The sequence below is a fragment of the Bombyx mandarina genome, chromosome 03 (assembly GCF_030267445.1).
Source record: "Bombyx mandarina strain Sakado chromosome 03, ASM3026744v2".
NCBI lineage: Eukaryota > Metazoa > Arthropoda > Insecta > Lepidoptera > Bombycidae > Bombyx > Bombyx mandarina.
The window spans coordinates 12,829,170-12,849,926 of record NC_143210.1 but is presented as its reverse complement, the minus strand read 5'-3'; the positions used below and the strand labels follow the sequence as shown (position 1 = coordinate 12,849,926).

Genomic DNA, 20,757 nt, shown 5'->3' with positions numbered 1-20,757 from the left:
ATAACTAACCTTTTTGGTCAATATCGAATAAAATATTATTAATAGCTAGAAATATAATTGAGACCGTCAGCGCAAAACTGGCCTAACCCACAATTTTTCATATTCTTGCTTATATATTGGAATTTATTTGAAACATAATAAAAGTTGATGAAAAACCGGCCTATCCCCAGTTTTACCCATAGACAGCAGATTGTAAACATTATTTTTTCGCGTATTATTATTGCTTACGAAGCAGTGGAAAAATAAATTCAAACCTCATTTGCTCCATACTAACTATGAAACGCTTAGGCCACTTTTGAGCTGACAGCCTCAATTTTCCTAAGTGCCACATATCAGAATACTTGCGTTCAACTCTAGATGAATTCTTCTAACGAATCTAACTTAAATTAATAGTAGAATAATGAAAATTTAAAATGAATGAAAAACATCTAATTAAAAACCATTTAATTAATATCTAGGTACTACTAACATTCTCAAACACAACAATAAAGATCTAGATGTAATATATAACTTTTAACGTTATCATATTATAACAGAGCTTTGCCGCACTTTTGTATTATCATGGACTTTATTGTTCTAGCATTTAGGTCATGTTTGCGTTAACACATCAATGTTACTTGAACTGTTTATCGTTTATTTACATTGTACTGCTAATTTGCTTAGCGTATTTGTCTTTCAGTGCGATGTATTAACAGCGTCTAATATTATCTATGAAATATATCTTTAGATTTCTTTTTGGTTTTAGAGAACGTTTGCATCAATGTATCTTCCGATTTAAATTATCCTTCGAACTATGATGAACACAAGTCACCCGTGAAACTACAGTTGGTTGGAGAGTGATGGCTAGAACTTCAGGAGTGCTAGCGTGAGGAGCATCACTGTTGTTCCTATAACTGGTAATGACGCTGAGTTGCAGCCGTCGGTCAGGCACGAGCAGACCTCTTGTCTTCCGCCGAACCCTGATCGCTGGTAGCAACGGCCCTGGAAGAAGAAATAGCAGTAATGGCATAATTTCGGGTGTAACGTTCGCTTGGATGTTTTTACTGAAGTGCGTCAATTAATAAGTCATTAAAGGTTTTATTTTTTCCGACCTAGATGCGCAAAAAGATTCGAAACACGTATATTAGATTTTCATAAACAATTCTTGATGTTAAAACATTGTGTTCATATTACCATAATATTATTTTCGTGCGAATCCTGGACGATAAGACGAAGTGAGAGGGTAAAGATCGACACTTTTGAAATATGGTGTCGGAGACGGATTCTTAGGACATTCACCGGCCGACCAATAATCGAGGCTATAAAGACCACCGAGGACAGGAAGACGTGGGGAAGCATTGTGCATCGAATGTTCATCATCTCAAATTAGATACGACCTTCAGCAATGAAGAGACCGACTCAGAAGAAGAAGAAGATTTGCGTGCACGATTTTGATGTGCATTTTTAATTTAACCTTAGACCGGTGTTATGGGATACTTTGGAATAGTCGAATACTTTTCAGTATTTCTCGACCATGTCGTAAAACTGTAAAGTGTCAGAAACGTCGGAAATAGTATCATCATCATCATCATCATCAGCCTATAGCAGTATACTGCTCGACATAGGCCGCTCCAGTTTCACGCCACTGAACTCCTCCTTCCGTTCCTCGGCTTCTCTCGTCAAGCTTTTGCTAACCTAGGGTAGCTGACCCTGCATAGATCAGAGCCCACCTGGTGTAAAGTGGTTACCGGAGCCCATAGAAACCTATAACTTAAATACCGCCACCCACCTTGAGATATGAGTTCTAAGCTCTCAGTATAGTCACAACGGCTGCCCCGCCCTTCAAACCGAAACGCATTACTGCTTCACGGCAAAAATAGTCACTTGTCCACTCTCCTACATATTTTTGCCGCGAAGTATATGTTCCGATCCGAAGTTTGTCTTCTAGAGATTTAACACTCGACCTGAGGGTGTCGAGTAGGGAGCATGTCTTTATGTCCATAAAAATGACTTACCTTGTAGTTGCTCTCATCCCAACCGCACCCTCTGATAACCCTGTTATCCGGGGGCATGCCGTTCATCTCGAACTCCACGACCTGGGTGATCTTCCTGCACATTGTATCAGTGGACTTGCACGGCTGCCGCAGCGTGTCCGGCAGGTCCTCCATGATGCATCGGGAGTCGTTGTGACTGTTGCATTGGTAGCAGACGATCGCTTGGCCTGGTTCGGCAGAGGAGAATCGGTATTATTATTCGTCGTTCTGAGCTGAGGTTGAGGATTTTTCACTGGTGGTAGGACGTCTTGTGAGTCCGCACCGGTAGGTACTACCGCTCTGCCTATTTCTGCCGTAAGCAGTAATGCGTTTCGGTTTGAATGGCGGGGCAGACGTTGCACTGTTAAAAAAGCGAGACCTTAGAAGTTAAGTCTCAAGGTGGGTGGCAGCATTTACGTTGTAGATGTTTACGGGCTCCAGTAACCACTTAACGTGAGCTTTTCAATCTATCTAAGTAATAAAAAAAGGATATCATAGCCCAGTGCTTAGTAAATAATTAGTTATTCACAGCCCATATATACGTCAATATGTATACAGCTACACACCTTCAGACACCATCTTGAATGCTCAGAATTCTCAAGTGAATTGTACTAGCCGTTTCATCCTTCTTACTGGAACGCGTATTGGTCAACGGCGGAAATATACATGTAATAAAAGTAATCAGAGAGTTCGGTAGTAAAATATTTAAGAATAACAAGACACCGCAACTGGAATCTGTAGCTTGAAGAACCACGAGTCATATGAACGTAAATATTAATTGATAACCTTTTTTATTTACCTTGACAAATAATATCAACAATTACAGAGCAAACTGCATCTTTTTTTTTATTGCCCTTTTAGGCAGACGAGTAGATGGCCCACCTGATGGTGAGTGGTTACAGTCGCCCATGGACTTCAGCAATGCCAGGGGCAGCCTCTACAAGCCTCGTTTGAAGAAGGATATGTCATAGCGCTCGGGAAACACTGTATAGGACATTCCAAAGCCGGATGATACGTGGCAAAAAATATCTCTGGAAACGCACTGTGGATGAACGTAGTGGCTCCAGGTAGTATTGACGAACTCTTTTTTTTTTCCTACCAAGCTGATAGCCTTGAGAGGCTATTTCAGCGTAACTAGTAGCCTTAACTAGTAGATGAGCTCGCGAGGCTCAAACCGTAGTGATGCTAACACTGACCCTAGCAAGAGCAGTGCTTCGCAGAATCTACCACCGGATCGGAATCGCGACCCACTGAGAAGATCCGGCGAGAAACCCTGTGGGCTGTGTCTATGGGAGACGAACTCTACTCCGATGGCGAGCGGTGCGATAGTAAAAACGAGATGAAGGTATCATCTCAAACAATTCTATCGTCTATTCAAAATGTCATAATTAAACTGTTTCATTTAGGGCTATCTTTTCAATGATCACGTACAGAGCTTACTCACGCCATAAAATACAGACCTAAATTAAATGTGAGCATCGGATGAATGAAACGATCCGACAAGGTCACGTTTATATTTGGTCACGTTAATTAAAACAATCTATGAGAATACTACTGTCCACGCTTGGGACTAATAAAAAGTCGGTTTTGTGAAGGTGATATTATAATTTAAGGCCGACAATAATAAATCAGATAAACAAGTTTGAAAAAATTCATAACAAAAGACGCCAAAGTCGTGATTTAGATTTTTTTAAAAGGGATTTCATGACCTCATAACTAAGACTTTTAGGCCATGTCTTATTTTAATTTGAAATCTTATTTTTATGAAACATGTTAATATGGAGTGATATGAAATGATGATTAATTTGCGACATTAATCGACTGGGATGAAATTAAATGAAATGAGATGAGATGATATGGGATGAAATATAATCTCAGTAAAATTGTGGTCATTTACTGAGATTTTTTCAGTGGACTTTTTGGAGGATCCCGAGAAGTTACGTCCAGCGGCTTTGTTTCATTTTGTGCACTTTCACAGATATCAAGCAGTTAATAAACCACCGTTATTACACATTTAAGCCTGAAGAAACCATAGATTATACACTTAATATATTTGAGATAGATGCGCAACTCTCATTTTTATTTTTGCTTTAGTTAGAGCCCAGGACAGCAGGCGTCGCTGCTGTCGATTATTAATCTCCCTACCCCCCACCAGGTGGCTTTTTTAGTAATTTTAATATTTTTTATAATTAACTCTCTTTATGAAAAAATCTTATCGTTTAGAATCGCTGAAATTCCCGGTAGTACTTATGAAATATTAAAGAACGTTTGATTGTGTTCAGCATTCTAATCGATAAGACCTTTTCATACAGAGAGAAAACAGTTTTTTTAAATAAAAAGCTGTAATTCTCTGTAAGCTATTTAATTTCCCTATATTACAAACAATTTACTGTTAAAAGATAGTATGAACGTACAATTGTATAAAATTTCGAATAACAATAACTCCTCTAGATTAATCCTACTAGAGTACTTAATAACATTAAATCGAAAGTTATCTAAAAGTTAATTAAGTCTAGATAATCAAATCATTCAATGTCACTTAAGTCATTTGTGCGAAATATAAACATGTCAGCTTTCCATTACAAACATAGTAGACAATTTGAATTAAATTTAATAAATTTGTTTCTTAACTATAGCAGTTCTTGCTTAAAGTTGATCGTGACAGATCATGACCTTGTATGAAAATATTACATCTATAAACACTACCTATGCTTCGTCATACAATAATTGTCATTTATACTAGCATTGTAGAGATAATACACACACTAAAGTGAATACTAAATTATTCTTAGCATTCTTATAAACATTTAGAAATTTAAGAAACGATTAACCCACAATCATGTTCATAACATGTGACATTTTGTTCTGCACAAACGTTTTATTACATGATTTGAAAAACAAAAAATGTTTAAAAAATGTAATGATGATTTAAAGTACTCTTAAATATTGATAGTTTGTACTTAATGACGCTTATAGTAATCTTAGACATGATTACATTAGTTATACTTTTATTCCCTATCTAAATTATTTCTATTCTGACGTTTCTGATGCTTTAGCTTTGGTAATACTAGATGAAACAAACAGCAGATTGAAAGAAAATCATCTTAAAGTTAATTACATTCATTACAAACCATTAGTTTACATTTTGTTAAAAAAGAAACTGGTGTTCGTTACATGCAAATGAATTATAAACATACACATGCAAACATAAAATGTAAATTTATCTTTTAATCCAAATTAAATGTACACTAATATTACATCTAAATAATAGAAAGGGTTTCGAAAATTTTTATTGCACTCAACAGCAGACGAGCACGCAACCCGGCCCGTGATAAGTGGTCACCAGTGCTTATAAACTTCAGCAGTGCCATAGGGGTTGCTGTCTATCACTTAAGTTTTAATAAATTATTAATATACTCAGTCACAAGCATATTGATTTCACATAATGAAAATGTAAGAAACATAATCATGTTTGGGCATTTTCATTTATATCTGCTCATACAGAAAACACAACTTAGCAAATATATTCCACAGTAAATCTAAATAATTGCAAATAATGCTTTTAAAGACCGTTGACTTTTGATCATTAATTAAAATCATCTTCTCGTAGAATTTACAAAAGGTTATTTACAAAAATTTATATCAGTATTTTCATATATTACTAACTTACTAATTACAACTATTCAAACGTAATACTATAACTATAAGAACTAAACAACCTATTTTAAAACGAAATTGGCATCAATTTAGTTCTTATGAACTATTTCAATTATTAATTTATCAATTATAAACATATTTAAAAAAAATTAAGATCCCTTGAGAGTTCACGTTCCTTGCTGAATCAGTTTCTCTTCTGAAACGGAGAAACAAAGTATCTTAAGTATGTAACAAATATTGAAAAAATACGACCATGAAAAATTTAGTGTTAATGTAATCTTACTTACAAATTAATATATTACATAACACGTTCTGGTTCAAATATAGTGCATCAATATTTTCATGTTTCAGACATTTTAGTGCTCCTTATAATTTTTCCATAAAATTTTGTCATTATCAAACCTTTGTCTACAAAAATAAAAACATTATTTTATATTGGGTAGAAGGATGAACGTGGTCACAGGCCACTTGGTGTAACTTAGTTATCAAACACCAGGAAACAAAACGTAAATGCCATCATCTAACTTTGGATGTGAGATCAATTGTGCTGTATTTTATTTAAACAGGAAAGCATGACTGATTGATCATTCCAAAAAACTAGTTCGGGCCCACTTGACAATAAGCATATAATACGCTGAGTTGCAAAACATAAATACTTCCACCCACTCGAGACAATTTTATTATCTGAGGTGTGTGTGTGATAGTACGAGACTTAATACCGACTGTTTTGATCAAAACTTAACATATATGATAGCTAGGCAGCAGAAATAGGAAGGACCATTAGTTGGTGCTAATTCATTTATTTATATTATGAATAATAATTATGTTAGCAAATAATATACCGGGAAAATAGTGTAAACTCACCGTTATCAAGGCATCCGAAATAGCATTTCATTTTCGATCTTCGAGGCATGCTGATTTTTAATAATAAACATTCTGTAAGAAATGAAAATAGTTACACAGGCTTACGAAACGCTAACGAAGAAAAAAGTATTGGAGCCAAGTTATGTCTAAAGAGAATTCAAAACAGAGTTTCTCAATGTCTAATCGTCTAATATTCTCATAAAGCTAAAAGTTGCTCTAAATTAATACTACAACGTAAAATAACTCACACCAAGACCAAAAAAAAACGATTTAAAAAATTAAATCGTTACGACATTTTGAAAACTTTTTTTTTTTTTTGAGATTGTTTTACGGCCCTGGAATTTTGAAAACTTCAAAGCAGTGTTTCCACTTACGTTTTTTTTAACACATTTTACCCTAGTTTCTTTTGAATTTACCCTAAAATTTCCTAGACAACTTTCATAAATCCTTTTTATGAGTCGACTATTATCAAAGCCGGCAATCTAACTTTTGGACAATGATTGGTAAATCAGAAAAACGAATTATTGACTTTATATTCCATTGGCAGTCACAAAACTCTTCGGAACGACATCTTAGATAAATAACAGGTTAACTATTAACCTTTATTTAATGCAGGTTTTGAACCGTATTCTTTGAAGGAGACGATTATATTCAAATAAATCTGTATTGACATATCAATAATTTTTTTTTGTCCAAATGCACAGATTGCCACCTTTGATAATAGACGACTCATATAGAAAGCGTAAATAAAATACAGAAAATAAACCACAGCATATTATTTAATGTAGGTATATATAATATAAACGCCCCCAGAAGATCATAGATCTATAGGATTAGAATTTTCAAGGAAGTCGACGCATTGCTTTTATATTCTTTTGCTGCACAACCTAACACTGTTCGGTTCTAAAATTGAGCAATTGTTTGCTGGCAAAGTTGGGAACTTTCTATGAAGCAAGCCGTTCAGGGTTTCATTAGAAAGCCTGTTTCTTTTGTCAGTTTTTAAATTTGAGAACACTGAATAATCTTTCCACCTCAGTCTTTGAAGAAGGAACTGCTAGCAAAAGTGAAATGACAATTACAAGGTTTTCGTAAATGAAATTACCATGATAATCTTTCATGGTACATGAAGTACCTGTATATTACAATACAAGTAAGTTCTGGTGACATCAACGAAAATAGGTAAATAAAAATTTGGCGGATTATACTTATTGGGATTCTGGGGAATCCCTAAGAAAAAGCAGTGGCTTAATCTATGATTTACTTTACTAGAGGGTTACTGTTGAATCAAACCTTTATAGTTTTTATACACAACTCTGTTTTATTCTTTTACTTGTCAACTCGACTTAATGTCATTCTCTCTCCATAAAATAAAATGTTCATTGTTTTACTTTAATTATCGTTTATTTTAAAATTCACAACAGTTACTAGTATAGGCTTTGCTTTTTACCCCGAAATATCCTAAATCCTGGTATTTTTTAAATTGTCTTTATCATCCAAAATATCAGCTATTTTTCCCTAAAAAAGGGAGAATTCCCTAAAAGTGGAAGCACTGCTTCAAAGTACGCTACATTTTTTATTGAGTCAGAACTCATATCTGCCATCTAGTGAGTTTATTAGATCATTAATGCCTAAAAGTTACAAAAATGACGTCGCCACAGGAGTAAGATGACGCTAGTTGTATGTTATTTTCCTTTGTATGGGAGTTGCACCCCCCTGGAAGAAACACTAAGAGTAAAAAATGCACAGATAATATAAGAAAATGAGCTCATGCGTTTCGTTCCACGCTGTGAAGCATCTTGAACAATGATGATAAAAAGGAATCAATCCAGCCCAATATGCAAACGCTTTAGCTTGCAAGTAGCTTTCCAACGTCGCACTGTAAGATTTAAGGCAATTACGTCCATTACGTTCTGCACAGTAACAGACCGTGTAATGTCATGTTGACCCGACAGCCGGTAATGGCCATATGCCGCCACGCCTCAATCATGAAATGCTCTCGTCCTATTTATAACGCGGACAACGGTTTTTTATTTATCAGATATTGTTTTTCTATTCGCAAGTACTGGTGCTCTTTGACGTCGTAAGGCGACCGATGCCGACTTTGGAGTTAGAGGACGCGATTTCAGAGAAACAAGAACCCATAATTACTTCGATTAAATTTCCTTTTATTTTATATTAATACTAATTTACTAATGGACATTTCACACACGGTCATTAGGCTCCAAACTAGGATTCCCTGTACTAAGTATACATGAATGTACACATATAAAAAACAATATAAAAATACAACAACAAATATAAAAATACAAAGATAATAAACACCCAGACAAAGAGCAAATAAACATTTTTATCGTATGCCCGATGTGGGAATCGAACAAACGACCGTCGGCCCAGCGGGGGTGCTAGCTGCTGCACCTCGGAGTCAGTCAATTGATGGATACTTCAGCTACAAGCGTTTGTATTTATTAATAAAGAAAAAAGAAAGAAATAGAAAATTTCCAGATAAAATTTTCATTCGCACGGGTATCCCAATATCGACTTCTAAGTTATCTGCATTGTCGAATTGGGAAAAACAAGACTGAATAATTGATTAGAAAAAACATGGCCCAGTGACCTTTGTTAAGTCTGTTGGCTTTAACCTTAAAATAAATCGACTAGTTTAGTAAGCTAGCAGAGGCAACAGGTTAAAAACATGTGTGGGTACTCAGAAATAATCTAGCGTAAGCAATGTTATTTTATCTTAATATTTTATGAAATCTTATGTGATATGGGACATCGTGTTGTGCCTTAATATTTTGGAATAAAGTGGCGATATTTCGTACGATTGACGTAAACTCAATATTATTTAAGATCTCATTTAATTCCACGCCATACCTTCTAGGGATAAGAAAAAACACTGTCAATAAATCTTCGAAGGAACACCGAACTACCGCCAGTAAATTTAGGTCTTACCTCCAGTAAATTTACTTCCTACCACCAGTAAATTTACGTAGGAGGTAGATAAATTTAGGTGGGACGTCTTGTGGTCTGCACGGGTAGCAGTAATGCGTTTCGGTTTGAAGGGTGGGGCGGCCGTTGTAACTATACTCAGAACATGGAGATGTCTATGGGCTCCGGTAACTCTTAACACCAAGTGGGCTGTGAGCTCGTCAAACCTCTTATGCAATAAAAAAAATAATAATTCTAAAATCGGTATCCACGCATCGAAAATGAATGCTTTCGTGAATTGAATTCAGACTAATATCAAATAACTTCCCGTGACAAACTATCCCCGCAGCTAAATTGTCATCAATATACAGAAGTGGGCGTTCAATTTCGGGCAATTACCTGGCCAGTTGTTTTATTAAGTTTACAGACAGAGAGTACCAAGTGGGAATTTCCGTTAACTGATTCAGGAGCTAAACATTGTTGACCATTGTAGAGAAAAAAATAGTATCATCAATGTTTTTTTTTTTTTTTTATAGGTTATAAGGTTGAACGAGTTCACGGTCCACCTGGTGTTAATAGACGGGGCCCATAGATATCTACAATGTAAATGCCACCACCCACCTTGAGACACGAGTTCTAAGGTCTCACTTTCAACAGTACATTACAACGGCTGCCCCGCCCTTCGAACCGAAACGCAACTCGTACTCATCTTGTAGAAAAAACAAACTTTTCTATCAGTATATACTTAAAAGCACTCTGCACTGGTCTTAGATAGGCATTAGCATCTAAGCCATGTCGTGCTTTCCGGTCGGTAGGGTGAGTGAGCCTGTGTGAGTAGGAATCGGAAGAAAAGGAGGACTTCGGTCTTCCTCTTCTCCCTCTTCGTCTCTGGAGGCACTGGAGTCCGACATAACCCGGTCCGTCAAAACCCTTGACGGAGTATACGTAAACGGATTCCACAGCGTTAAAAAAAATATCACCACTGAACAGAACTGAAAAAAAATAAAATCTAATATTAAAAAAAAAAGACATGCCGGCTGAGTTTCTTGCCAGTTCTTCTCAGGACGGAGGCTAGTTTTTGTGAATTGGCGGTAGTTCTTTTTGACGTTCAACAAGTATGTACTTTCATTTATCTATTTATCTATATATATAAATTAATTGCCGTTCGTAGGTCTCGCTTTTTTTTTTTTCCTACCTATGCTGATAGCCTTGAGAGGCTATTTCAGCTTCGCCCTAACGTTTGTAGGTGAGTTCACGGGGCTCAACCGGAGAGTTGCTAACACTGACCCTAGCAAGAGCAGTGCTTCGCAGAATCTACCACCGGATCGGAAACGCGACCCACTGAGAAGATCCGGCGAGAAACTCACTGGGCTGTATCTATGGGTTAGTTCGCTCGTCGAGCCCTTAGTCGCAAGCCACCGGTTCGACGAGGACGGTGACCGGTGCTTGTGGTGCCTAAAAGCACCGTTAATGAATCAGGAGGATCCGTAATGAAGTGCTTTGGGCGACGTCGACGGTTTACCATTCGGTCTACTGGGTCGGGTATGTAGTTTCCAGCGGCTACGATGAGAGGGTTCTCATGTCGTGCCGCCTTCTCAAAATGACGCAGCGGTGCCGACTGCAGATACTTACTAACTGAATCGAGCTCCAGGTCATCGTGGAGATCCACGTTGCAGAATCGGGATTGAATAACCTGAAGGAATTTCAAGTGGGTGCGGACTACGTGAGCGAATACTACGCTTGCATACGTCATGACGGGGCGTATGCAAGTTTTGTAGAGATTTACCTTATTACGGAGGAACATTTTGCTTCGACTACAAAGCATTTAACGTCCGTCTGGTGTAGTGGTAAGTGACATGGTCACTACACTAGGGGGTCGCGGGTTCGAATCCCGCCAAGGGAAGATATTTGTATGATAAATATAAATGTTTTTTCCAGGGTTATGGATGTATATTAAATATATGTATGTGTATAATAAAAATCTTACATTTATTTCCGATATCTGGTACCTGTAACACAAGTTCTTTACGAACTTATCACGGGACCAGTTAACGTGGCGTGATTGTTAGTAAAATATTTATATTTATTTTATATTTATATTGGGTAAAGTCGTCCTAGTATAAACGCGGCGCGGTCGCGTTCCGTTTTGATGTGGGGACGGAATGTCATCCCTCTGTCGAGGGTGACGCCTAGATATTTGACTTTCGAGGCCCACGGTATGGGCTGACCAAAGAGAGTGATGGGGCTAACGGTGGAGGTGTTTGCGCGCCTATTAAGGAGTGGGATGCTTGAGGTGGTGTTCGGAGGGCGACCCCTTTTGAAGAGCACCGCTGTGCTTTTCGTGGGGTTGATGTCGATTCGCCACTTCCGGAACCACTATCCCATGGTGGCTACTGCGATCTGGAGTCGCCGATGAGTCTCACTAAAACTCGAGAACGGCTGGACCGATTTGGCTAATTTTGGTCTTGAATTACTTGTGAAAGTCCAGAGAACGTTTAAAAGATAAATATGAAAATGCTCGGAATTAAATAAAAATAACAATTTTGGTTTTCCTTTGTCCCCCGTCGGACGGATTCCTTTTATTTGTTTTAAGTTTATTTTATACAAAAGTTTAGGTCTTTTATTTATCGATTGAGGCACTACGAAGTCTGTCGGGTCAGTTAGTGTTGATTTTTTTTTATATTTTATTTCATTTGATTTGAACATCATGTGGGTCGTTCATCCATATCGAGGAGTGAAAAGCTATTTGGTTTAAGCGACATTTAGCTTAACACGCGACATGTATCTTTGTAATTAAAGGTCCGTTTTATTTAGGTATCAGCATCAACAGTTCGATGTTTTTTCAGTTGAACTTCAATTAAGTTTACTCCATTGAAATACCTAAAGAAGTTTTTTATTATTACGATGTTTTTTTCCAAATTTTAAAGTTTAAATGGGTCAATTGTAAAAATACAAAAATGTTGGTTAAACCAAATAATATTTCATCCCTCGATATATTCAATGAAATCACAACAAAAATATCAAAATAATGAAAAAGTCTGCGTTACTGAGAATCGACCATCACACATTACATAAGTATCTTCGTTACTTGTTACAGGTAAGTAAGCTTACTAGCTCAACCTGAGAGAATTTGCTAACACTAGCCCTAGGAAGAGCAGTGCTTCGCAGAATCTACCACCGGATCGGAATCGCGACCCACTGAGAAGATCCGGCGAGAACCGGAACCGGTGAGAAACTTAGTGGGCTGTGTCCAGGAGTTTACCAATGTAAACACTTTAAATTTAAATTGAGTGGATCTGTCCAGTTTCAAATTTATTCGGTTTTGTAAGTTACTGTAAGAATTTGTGAAATTAGATGGAAAGAAACGTTCGACAAAGCGGCGCGACACGATAACCCCCTTATCGCGGTCGCCGCTAATTACTAAACGGATATTAAATCAAATTAATGTTACCAACCGAGGAGTCTAGATTTTTCTTAACTGCATGGGAGATACGGACGAGGCTTATTAAGCTCGGTTTGTTATTAAGCTGTTAAAGTATTTTCACATCATCCACGACCATGATTTGAACCGAGTTGATAATTATTTTAGGACATAGGTACATTCATTCATGAAGATATTGAATAAGGTCCTAATTGTGAAACTTGTGGTAGGTAGGTACTACAAGTAACGGATTAATTTGAGGATTCGCTCTTGACCACATAAATGTTGGGAGAGTCCGTCTTTTATTTTTTTTGTTTTTCCAACAACTTCTCCTAATTTAACAATATAGACCATGAGCCATGGATTCAATGTCTCAGTTTTAATAAATCTACCAGACCGACTTCAAGCCAACATTACCACTTCGCGGCAGAAATAAGCAGGACGGTGATACCTACCCACCAGTTTTAAGAATAATTCTAGTTCTAAGTATGGTTTTAAAATTTCAAATCCTCCCTCCACCCAGCGTAAGTGGGTGAGCGACGTCACGGCCTGCCTAGTGTTGAGTTTATATCGGAATCCATAGACAACAAAAACTGTCTTGAGTCATAAGTGTCAACAACCCGGTTGTATTGCATAATACTTGTCCTAGCCTTCAGATCATCAATATTTCTAGAAATAGAACTTCAATAGAGCACTGAGACATCCGTCTCTATTTTATTAATACTGTAGTATATTTTCTATACACCTAACTAATATCGAATACTACCTAATCTTTAAAGCTAGTTTTCAGCGCAGTATGCTTATCATCGGTGAACTGCAATGTTTAAACATTTGATATTAATTGAAAATACTTTTTGGTGATGTAAATAAAAATATTTCAGCGAATAACAATAATATGATTACTATATTCTTTATCTGAATATTGAATTTCGATTAACATAAATTTCATTAACTGCAATTATTGCCAAAGCGAAAAAAAACAAAACATTTTGTCAACTGAAATCCGCATGGCAACGTGTGTTCTGGCGACCACCTCAAAAACAAAGCTGGAAGGCGCTTGTTTCAGAAGAAATTGCTTTTAGAGTCGACCTACATAGATCTATGGGCAATAAAAATATAAAAAGAGCTTACTCGTAGATTAGAGAAAAGGCGGGAGAATGATATTTTATCTGTGGTCATAACTGGGTTGGATTCTTACATTGTAAATTTTTCAATATATGTAGGTATGTATGTATCTATACAATTTATAACATTTCTGTGCATATTTTGCGTAATTTTAGAAGACCCAATTTTACATGGTCTGATGAAACACAACAAATAAATCAAAGTTAGTATATTATATTATTATAATTAGTTAAAATGTATGTTTCGGAAAACTAATTAGCCTATAAATTATTCGTTATTTTTTTTATATTTTAAGAGATTTAATGTCCCTACTCCTATAGATTACGGATCGTCCTAAATTTTTTTATTTTTTTATTACGGCAAATTATCACTTTTAACAAATTCCAAACATAAAAACAATACAAACGAACCTTGCTCCACAAAACCGCACAAAGCCGCGAAAACGAAAAAGTACGCCATTTTATTCATTGTCGAGATAATACCGGTTTTCCCCGCTGCGAACCGAAAACGCAACCAACTCACAACGACCGCATCGGCACACTGTTCGACGTCCAGGACGACACGCTCGCAACGACACTTATTCAATTGATCTAGCATTCAATAAATTGACTGAGATCCAAAGGATATTGCACGTGACTTAAATGATTTAAAGCAATTGATAGAAACCTTGGTGTCATACGCTATTGGAATTTATTGCGTAACTAGCTGACCCGGCAGACTTCGTAGTGCCTCTATCGTTAAACAAAAAATCTAAACTTTTGTATAAAATAAAGTTAAAACAAACAAAAGGAATCCGTCCGACGGGGGACACATCAGAGTAAAAACAAAATTGTTATTTTTATTTAATTCCGAGCATTTTCATATTTATCTACCATTTAAACCTTCTCTGGACTTCCACAAATAATTCAAGATCAAAATTAGCCAAATCGGTCCAGCCGTTCTCGAGTTTTAGCGAGACTAATCAACAGCAATTCATTTTTATATACATAGATATTTCTTCCATTTCTTCTAAAGGTCGTGATGTGAACTCTATGTATCTTCTAGCGAGCGCTTGTTGCGACCCAAACAGACACAGCCCACTGAGTTTCTACTAACCTCTGGTAGATTCTGCGAAGTACTGCTCTTGCTAGAGCTAGTCTTGGCAAATTATTTCAGGTTGAGTTCGTGAGCTCACCTACCAGTGACAACGTAGCTGGAATAGCTTAGTAGCCTCTTAGGCTTAGGGTAAAAAGGGCCTGTCCGCTGCAGTATTAAGCTCAATTAAGAGGATTTATTGTGTTTTGGTGCTTGTCTGATCTTGCCTGCGTGTCCGGGCCTTGAAACCTCTTGTCTATGTCTCTTTCTCTCGATTAGTTCTGTGACTGTAGCACATGTCTGCAATTTGAGTTGTCGTTTTACGATCGTACAATCAACTAGCGACTGTTTACCAGTTTCCTTCGGTAGCTTATTTCAACGTTGATAACAATAGCCAAAGCAAAGTATCAATGAAGAGTAGATCAACTGTTAGAATTTGGCGACTACTGCTAGCGACTAGTAGTCTATGGCAATTATTACCAGACGGGACATCAGTTAAAACGCTCATGTTCCATGATACTAAAAAAATTGCTAGAGTTCGGATAGGTAAGTGGGGCGGTTGGTACTGGCTCACGCAAATTAATTGTACCGCCCCATGAGACGAGCAGCGATCGTCAGCGACTTCAACCACTCTGTTGGCCACCATCGCGAAGCCGATGCACCCGCTGAGCTAAAAGTAGGTAATAATGAGTATGACCTTCGGGCCCCTCGCCTGCGAACACACTGTCTTGATAAATTCATCATAAATTTCCACTAAATATTTTCTGTGCCGGTTATTATACAAAAATTTCAACTCCGTACCTCTAGAGGCTTATTCTTAAATATGAAGCGCACAATCGTCTTCCTCGGAGATCAAGGCTTCCTCGCACCAAGCTCTATTATCAGTTTTAACCGTAAAATGAACAGAGTTAGTTCAGACCATTTTAAAGAATTTAAGTGGTCTCCGTCATTCTTGGACACTGGCAATGCCAGGAGCTGTCCTAATGCAACTTCCCCTTTCGCTCTCTGAAAAATAAAATTTTATTTTACATGGAAAACACTGCGACGAAGAGTTAAATAAATAAAAAGAGTAGGTACCTATATAGTAGATTATCAAAACCCTGATTTAAAACTAATACAATGTCAAACAATTATAACTTAATCTAATAAATAAATAGGTCGTATAAGGGGAGAACCCAATGTTTCCCCCCTTAGCATAGCCTCTCTACTGGTAGCCACAACTACGAGATAAATAGAAGAAAAATACATATATGGGACTTGAGTAGTTTCGTTTTTCGTCAAACTCGTTTTATGCAAAAAGATTTATCATAAGGAAGTCGATCATTAGGGTCCCTTAGATTGGTGATGTTAGTAATATCTAGTCGTGTGTGATGAGTCGTGTCCGCCCACACCGCTGAACACCGGTGAGGCAATCACTACTTCCCGCGTACACACGCAGGATAAATTGACTCGTCTTAAAAGACTCGAGTGAATAAAATACTTAATAAATTTTCAATTGGTGGTAGGACCAGTATAACAGTATTGTACATTCGGAACCAAGAAGTCCTAAGGGCCTTAGTCTTGGGCCTAACTTGGGGTAGCCAAAAGTGCTTGTTCACTGGTGATTATAAAAAAACAACTTTGATGCCGCCGCCCGCTAAGAGACTTATGTTTGAAGATCGATACTACATCCAAAATATTTGGTTTAAATTAGGTTTTTTTTATTGCTTAGATGGATGGACGAGCTCACAGCCCACCTGGTGTTAAATGGTTAATGGAGCCCATAAACATATATAACGTAAAGGCGCCATCTATCTTGCGATATAAGTTCTAAGGTCTCAGTATAGTTACAACGGCTGCCTCACCCTTCAAGCCGAAACGTAGTACTGCTTCACGGCAGAAATAGGCAGAGTGGTGGTACCTACCCGTGCGGACTCACAAGAGGTCCTACCACCAGTAAAATGGTGCCATTAGATATTATATAGCCTGGAGACAAAATCTTAAATATCATAAATACTCATTATCCTAAGGTGCTTCTCCTATTATGTGCTTAATAGCAGATGTACCGTGTTGTAGTCATATAAGCGTTTCAAATTACGTCTAGATAATCTAAAAGTGGCCGACTATTGACCTGAAACGAGTGGTCTCGTAACCCAAATTCGCCTGTTCGCATACGTACGTGTCCACCACTATCATGATTGCTAACGTTCTCAATTGAGTGATCCTACGGTTTCCGCTTAGGCCCCTTCTCACCTCCTGTCACACTGTAGTAATTTAATGTACTTGCTACTCTCTTATGTAATATTTATTTATGTATAATCTGAGTTGTAAAAAATATTAGTCCTTGAAACACAAATCTAATAGGTTTTTAGGACCATCCAAATTGGTGACAGAGAAAAGGGTCCATTCTACCTATGCGGTTGATCTAGAACGGAGATCGTTTTTGCTTTTTCCATACTGGCGGTAGGACGCCTTGTGAGTCCGCACGTGCAGGCACCACCGCCCTGCCTATTTCTGCCGTGAAGCAGCAATGCGCTTCTATTTGGAGGGTGGGGTAGCGGTTGTACTCTAACCCTCCGACACAGCCCACTGAGTTTCTCGTCGGATCTTCTCAGTGGGTCGCGTTTCCGATCCGGTGGTAGATTCTGCGAAGCACGGCTTTTGCTAGGGTTCGTGTTAGCAACGTCGTCAGGTTTGAGCCCCGTGAGCTCACCTACTAGTTAAGGTTCCGCTGAAATAGCCTCTCAAGGCTATCAGCTTAAATAGGGAAAAAAAACTCTAAAAACTCAGACCTTAGAACTCACGTCTCACGTCACGACCACCCACCTAAGCAATAAAACTGGTTATTGGGAAACATAATAATCTACCACGTACATTTTCAGTGCCAATAATGTAACGAAAATTCTCGGCTTGGGTCGACCAATTAAACTTTAATGAGCTGCAGCTAATGTTCATAGAGACAGCAATACGTTTTTTAATACGCTTTTATTAGTTTCAGACGTATGTATGTATGTTTGTTTGTAACGGAATCTTTGAACACGACTTAGATCCCCTTCAAAACCTCGGATTAACTCGAAATTTGGTATACTTATTAAGGACCGATGATAACTAAATATTAAAAAAAAATATTGAAAGAATTGAAATTCAACTATTAAATTAAAAATAAATAATAGTTTAAAAAAACTAACAAAATACGCTTTTATAGAAAATCCAAATAAAAAATAGAAAATAAATTTTAAAATTTGAAAAAAAAATAGTGTAAGAAAAAACGATTTTATTGTAAAATTAATTTAATTCAAATTTATTAAAATTAATTTTCGATTTATTAGTTGGATTTTCTAAAAAAGCGTATATTGTTAGTTTTATTAACTATTATTTACTTATTCTCAGGGATATTTAAAATGTCCAATCCTCTGACTAACGTTAGATTTCGCTCAAATATCCATTTTGATTACTATTCAGTTGCAACAAAGCTCAAAATCAAATAGAGTGTACTATACTGCTGTTGAAATTACTATTTTGTTTCTGCTCGGCCAATCTTTTCGCACTTCAACTCTAAAACAAGCCTGTTTATGCATCGAAACTACGGTAGTTATTTCGTTCATAGCTTATCCAAATATTCACAAGGCACTTACTACATAGAAAATATTCATAAAATCTAAAAATACTGACACTGTGACGTCATTATACGTAACCTCGTAACGAAAACGTAATGTAAACAAAAGTCAGATTATATCTCATTTTTCATTATTAATGTTCATCAGTATGCTTAATGCGAGCTTTTTAACGTTATCGATAGCGTAAAAGTTAATTCAAATTTGTATGCAGTTGGAACAGCGCCCCTAGCGGCAAACGCAGGCAAACATTCCGACTCCATACAAAATTGAGTTAACTTTTACGCGATCGAGAACTTTTAAAAACTCGCACTCGGCACACAGGTTCCATTATTTAAAATGGAAAAAGGGAATAATCACTTACAGTGTCCAACACTAAGGCTAAGTTCATATGATCGCGCGGTACCGCGCGTCACCGCGCGGTGGTAGCGTTCACATGACAGAATGTACGCGCGAGAGTCTGGAATCAACATTGATTGAGAATGGACGTGGAGGAAGCAATTTGCTTATTGAAAGACGATACTGGGTGTATCCTATTTTAATTGAAAGACTTTCTTTAAGCCTTTTTGTAACTTTATATCCCGACCTGAGACTACACGAATAAAATTTTTAACTACCTAGTTTAGGATGTCAGTTGCATCTTTAAATTTTTTATATGATTGCGTTGAAAACTATTTAATATCGATAGACACGATATCGTCTTCGCTAGGTACTCATTTTTCTTTGATCTATGCGTCTGTCCATCTCAAACCGCGCGGATCAGCTGAACAGGAAGATACAGTTTTGCAGAACTCGAACTTGCGCGCGGGTCGTAGCGTACCGCGCGGTACCGCGCGGCAGCGCGCTATTATGTGAACAATAAATACTGCTTAGATTGATCTTGTACCGCGCGGTGAGCAGTTCCGCGCGGTACCGCGCGGTCATGTGAACTTAGCCTAAAGGTTAGGCGATGTGAGAGTAGTAATTATAGAAGAGAATCGTTAAGCTCGCATAGGTAGAACTTACGTCCCGCCTGGTGCTGATTGGCTAGTGGAGTGCCATGATTTTTTTATTGCTTAGATGGCTGGACATGCTCACAGCCCATCTGGTGTTAAGTGCTTCCTGGAGTCCATGGACATGTACAACGTAAATGCCACCACCCACCTTGAGATATGAGTTCTAAGGTCTCAGTATAGTTACAACGGCTGCCCTACAATTCAAACGCATTACTGCTTTACGGCTGAAATAAGCAGGGTGGTGTTAGCCGCACCTACCCGTGCGGACTCACAAGAGGACCTACCACCAGTGAAATGATAGGGCAAAGTGCATACCACTACCTAGCCTGAGATATGACTAAAGATATGACACGTTCAAATTCGAGAACGGCTGAACCGATTTGTCTAAATTTGGACTTGTATTATTTGTGGTAGACCAGAGAAGGTTTAAAAGGTAGATAAATATGAAAATGCTCGGAATTAAAGAAAAATAACAATTTTGTTTTTCCTTTGATACGTCCCCCGTCGGACGGATTCCTTTTGTTTGTTTTAAAGTTATTTTATACAAAACTTTAGGTCTTTTATTTATCGATTGAGGTACTACGAAGTCTGCCGGGTGAGCTAGTTTAAAAATATTTAATAATGAAGTTAATATTCAAACAATCTGACGTGTCGTTGATCTGAGGTTGACTACTTCATCACGATCTTACGTCAGCGGTATCCTAACCTCGTTTTCTAATTTAATCCTCCCACTAATTCCTGACTACAAGTCCTCACTCAAACATTCCCAATATAAGAAGGATAGGCGGCAGACGAGCTACTTGCTAGAAAAGAATTATCGCATTCAACATGTATATTATGTCGGCGTTTTAAAGAAAGAAAAGTATCCATATAACCCGCTGAGTTCCTCGCCGGATCTTCTCAGCGGGTCTCGATTCCGATAGTAGATTCATTCGCGAAGCAATTGCTCTTGAGCTGTTATGTCTCCTTCGGAAGCGCACGGGCAGATGTTAGCAAATCCCTTCCATCCTGGCTAAGCCTTTGCTCGTCCACCTGTCTTAGTGAAACTGGAAAGATCTCCGTGCCACCAGTAATACTTAATAAATAAA

At 37.5% G+C, this 20,757-nt stretch overlaps 2 protein-coding genes and 1 long non-coding RNA gene across 3 annotated transcripts in view; 1 reads left to right on the top strand and 2 right to left on the bottom strand.

The window, feature by feature from the left end:
* Positions 1-20,757, top strand: part of GSTs2 (glutathione S-transferase sigma 2) — a 469,518-nt gene that overhangs the window by 151,726 nt on the left and 297,035 nt on the right. The gene's annotated exons all lie outside the window — the stretch shown is intronic.
* On the bottom strand, positions 428-14,619 carry LOC114242372 (UPAR/Ly6 domain-containing protein crok). Its single transcript, XM_028173500.2, has 3 exons — positions 14,418-14,619; positions 1,995-2,200; positions 428-981 (listed from the first exon to the last, which is right to left on the bottom strand). The coding sequence occupies exons 1-3, from the start codon at positions 14,602-14,604 to the stop codon at positions 844-846; spliced, it is 531 nt and encodes a 176-aa protein (XP_028029301.2). The 5' UTR covers positions 14,605-14,619; the 3' UTR covers positions 428-843.
* On the bottom strand, positions 4,359-14,411 carry LOC149503329 (uncharacterized). The gene is made up of 3 exons (XR_016325354.1): positions 6,534-14,411; positions 5,957-6,077; positions 4,359-5,865 (listed from the first exon to the last, which is right to left on the bottom strand). It is a non-coding gene; the product is annotated as an uncharacterized LOC149503329 (long non-coding RNA).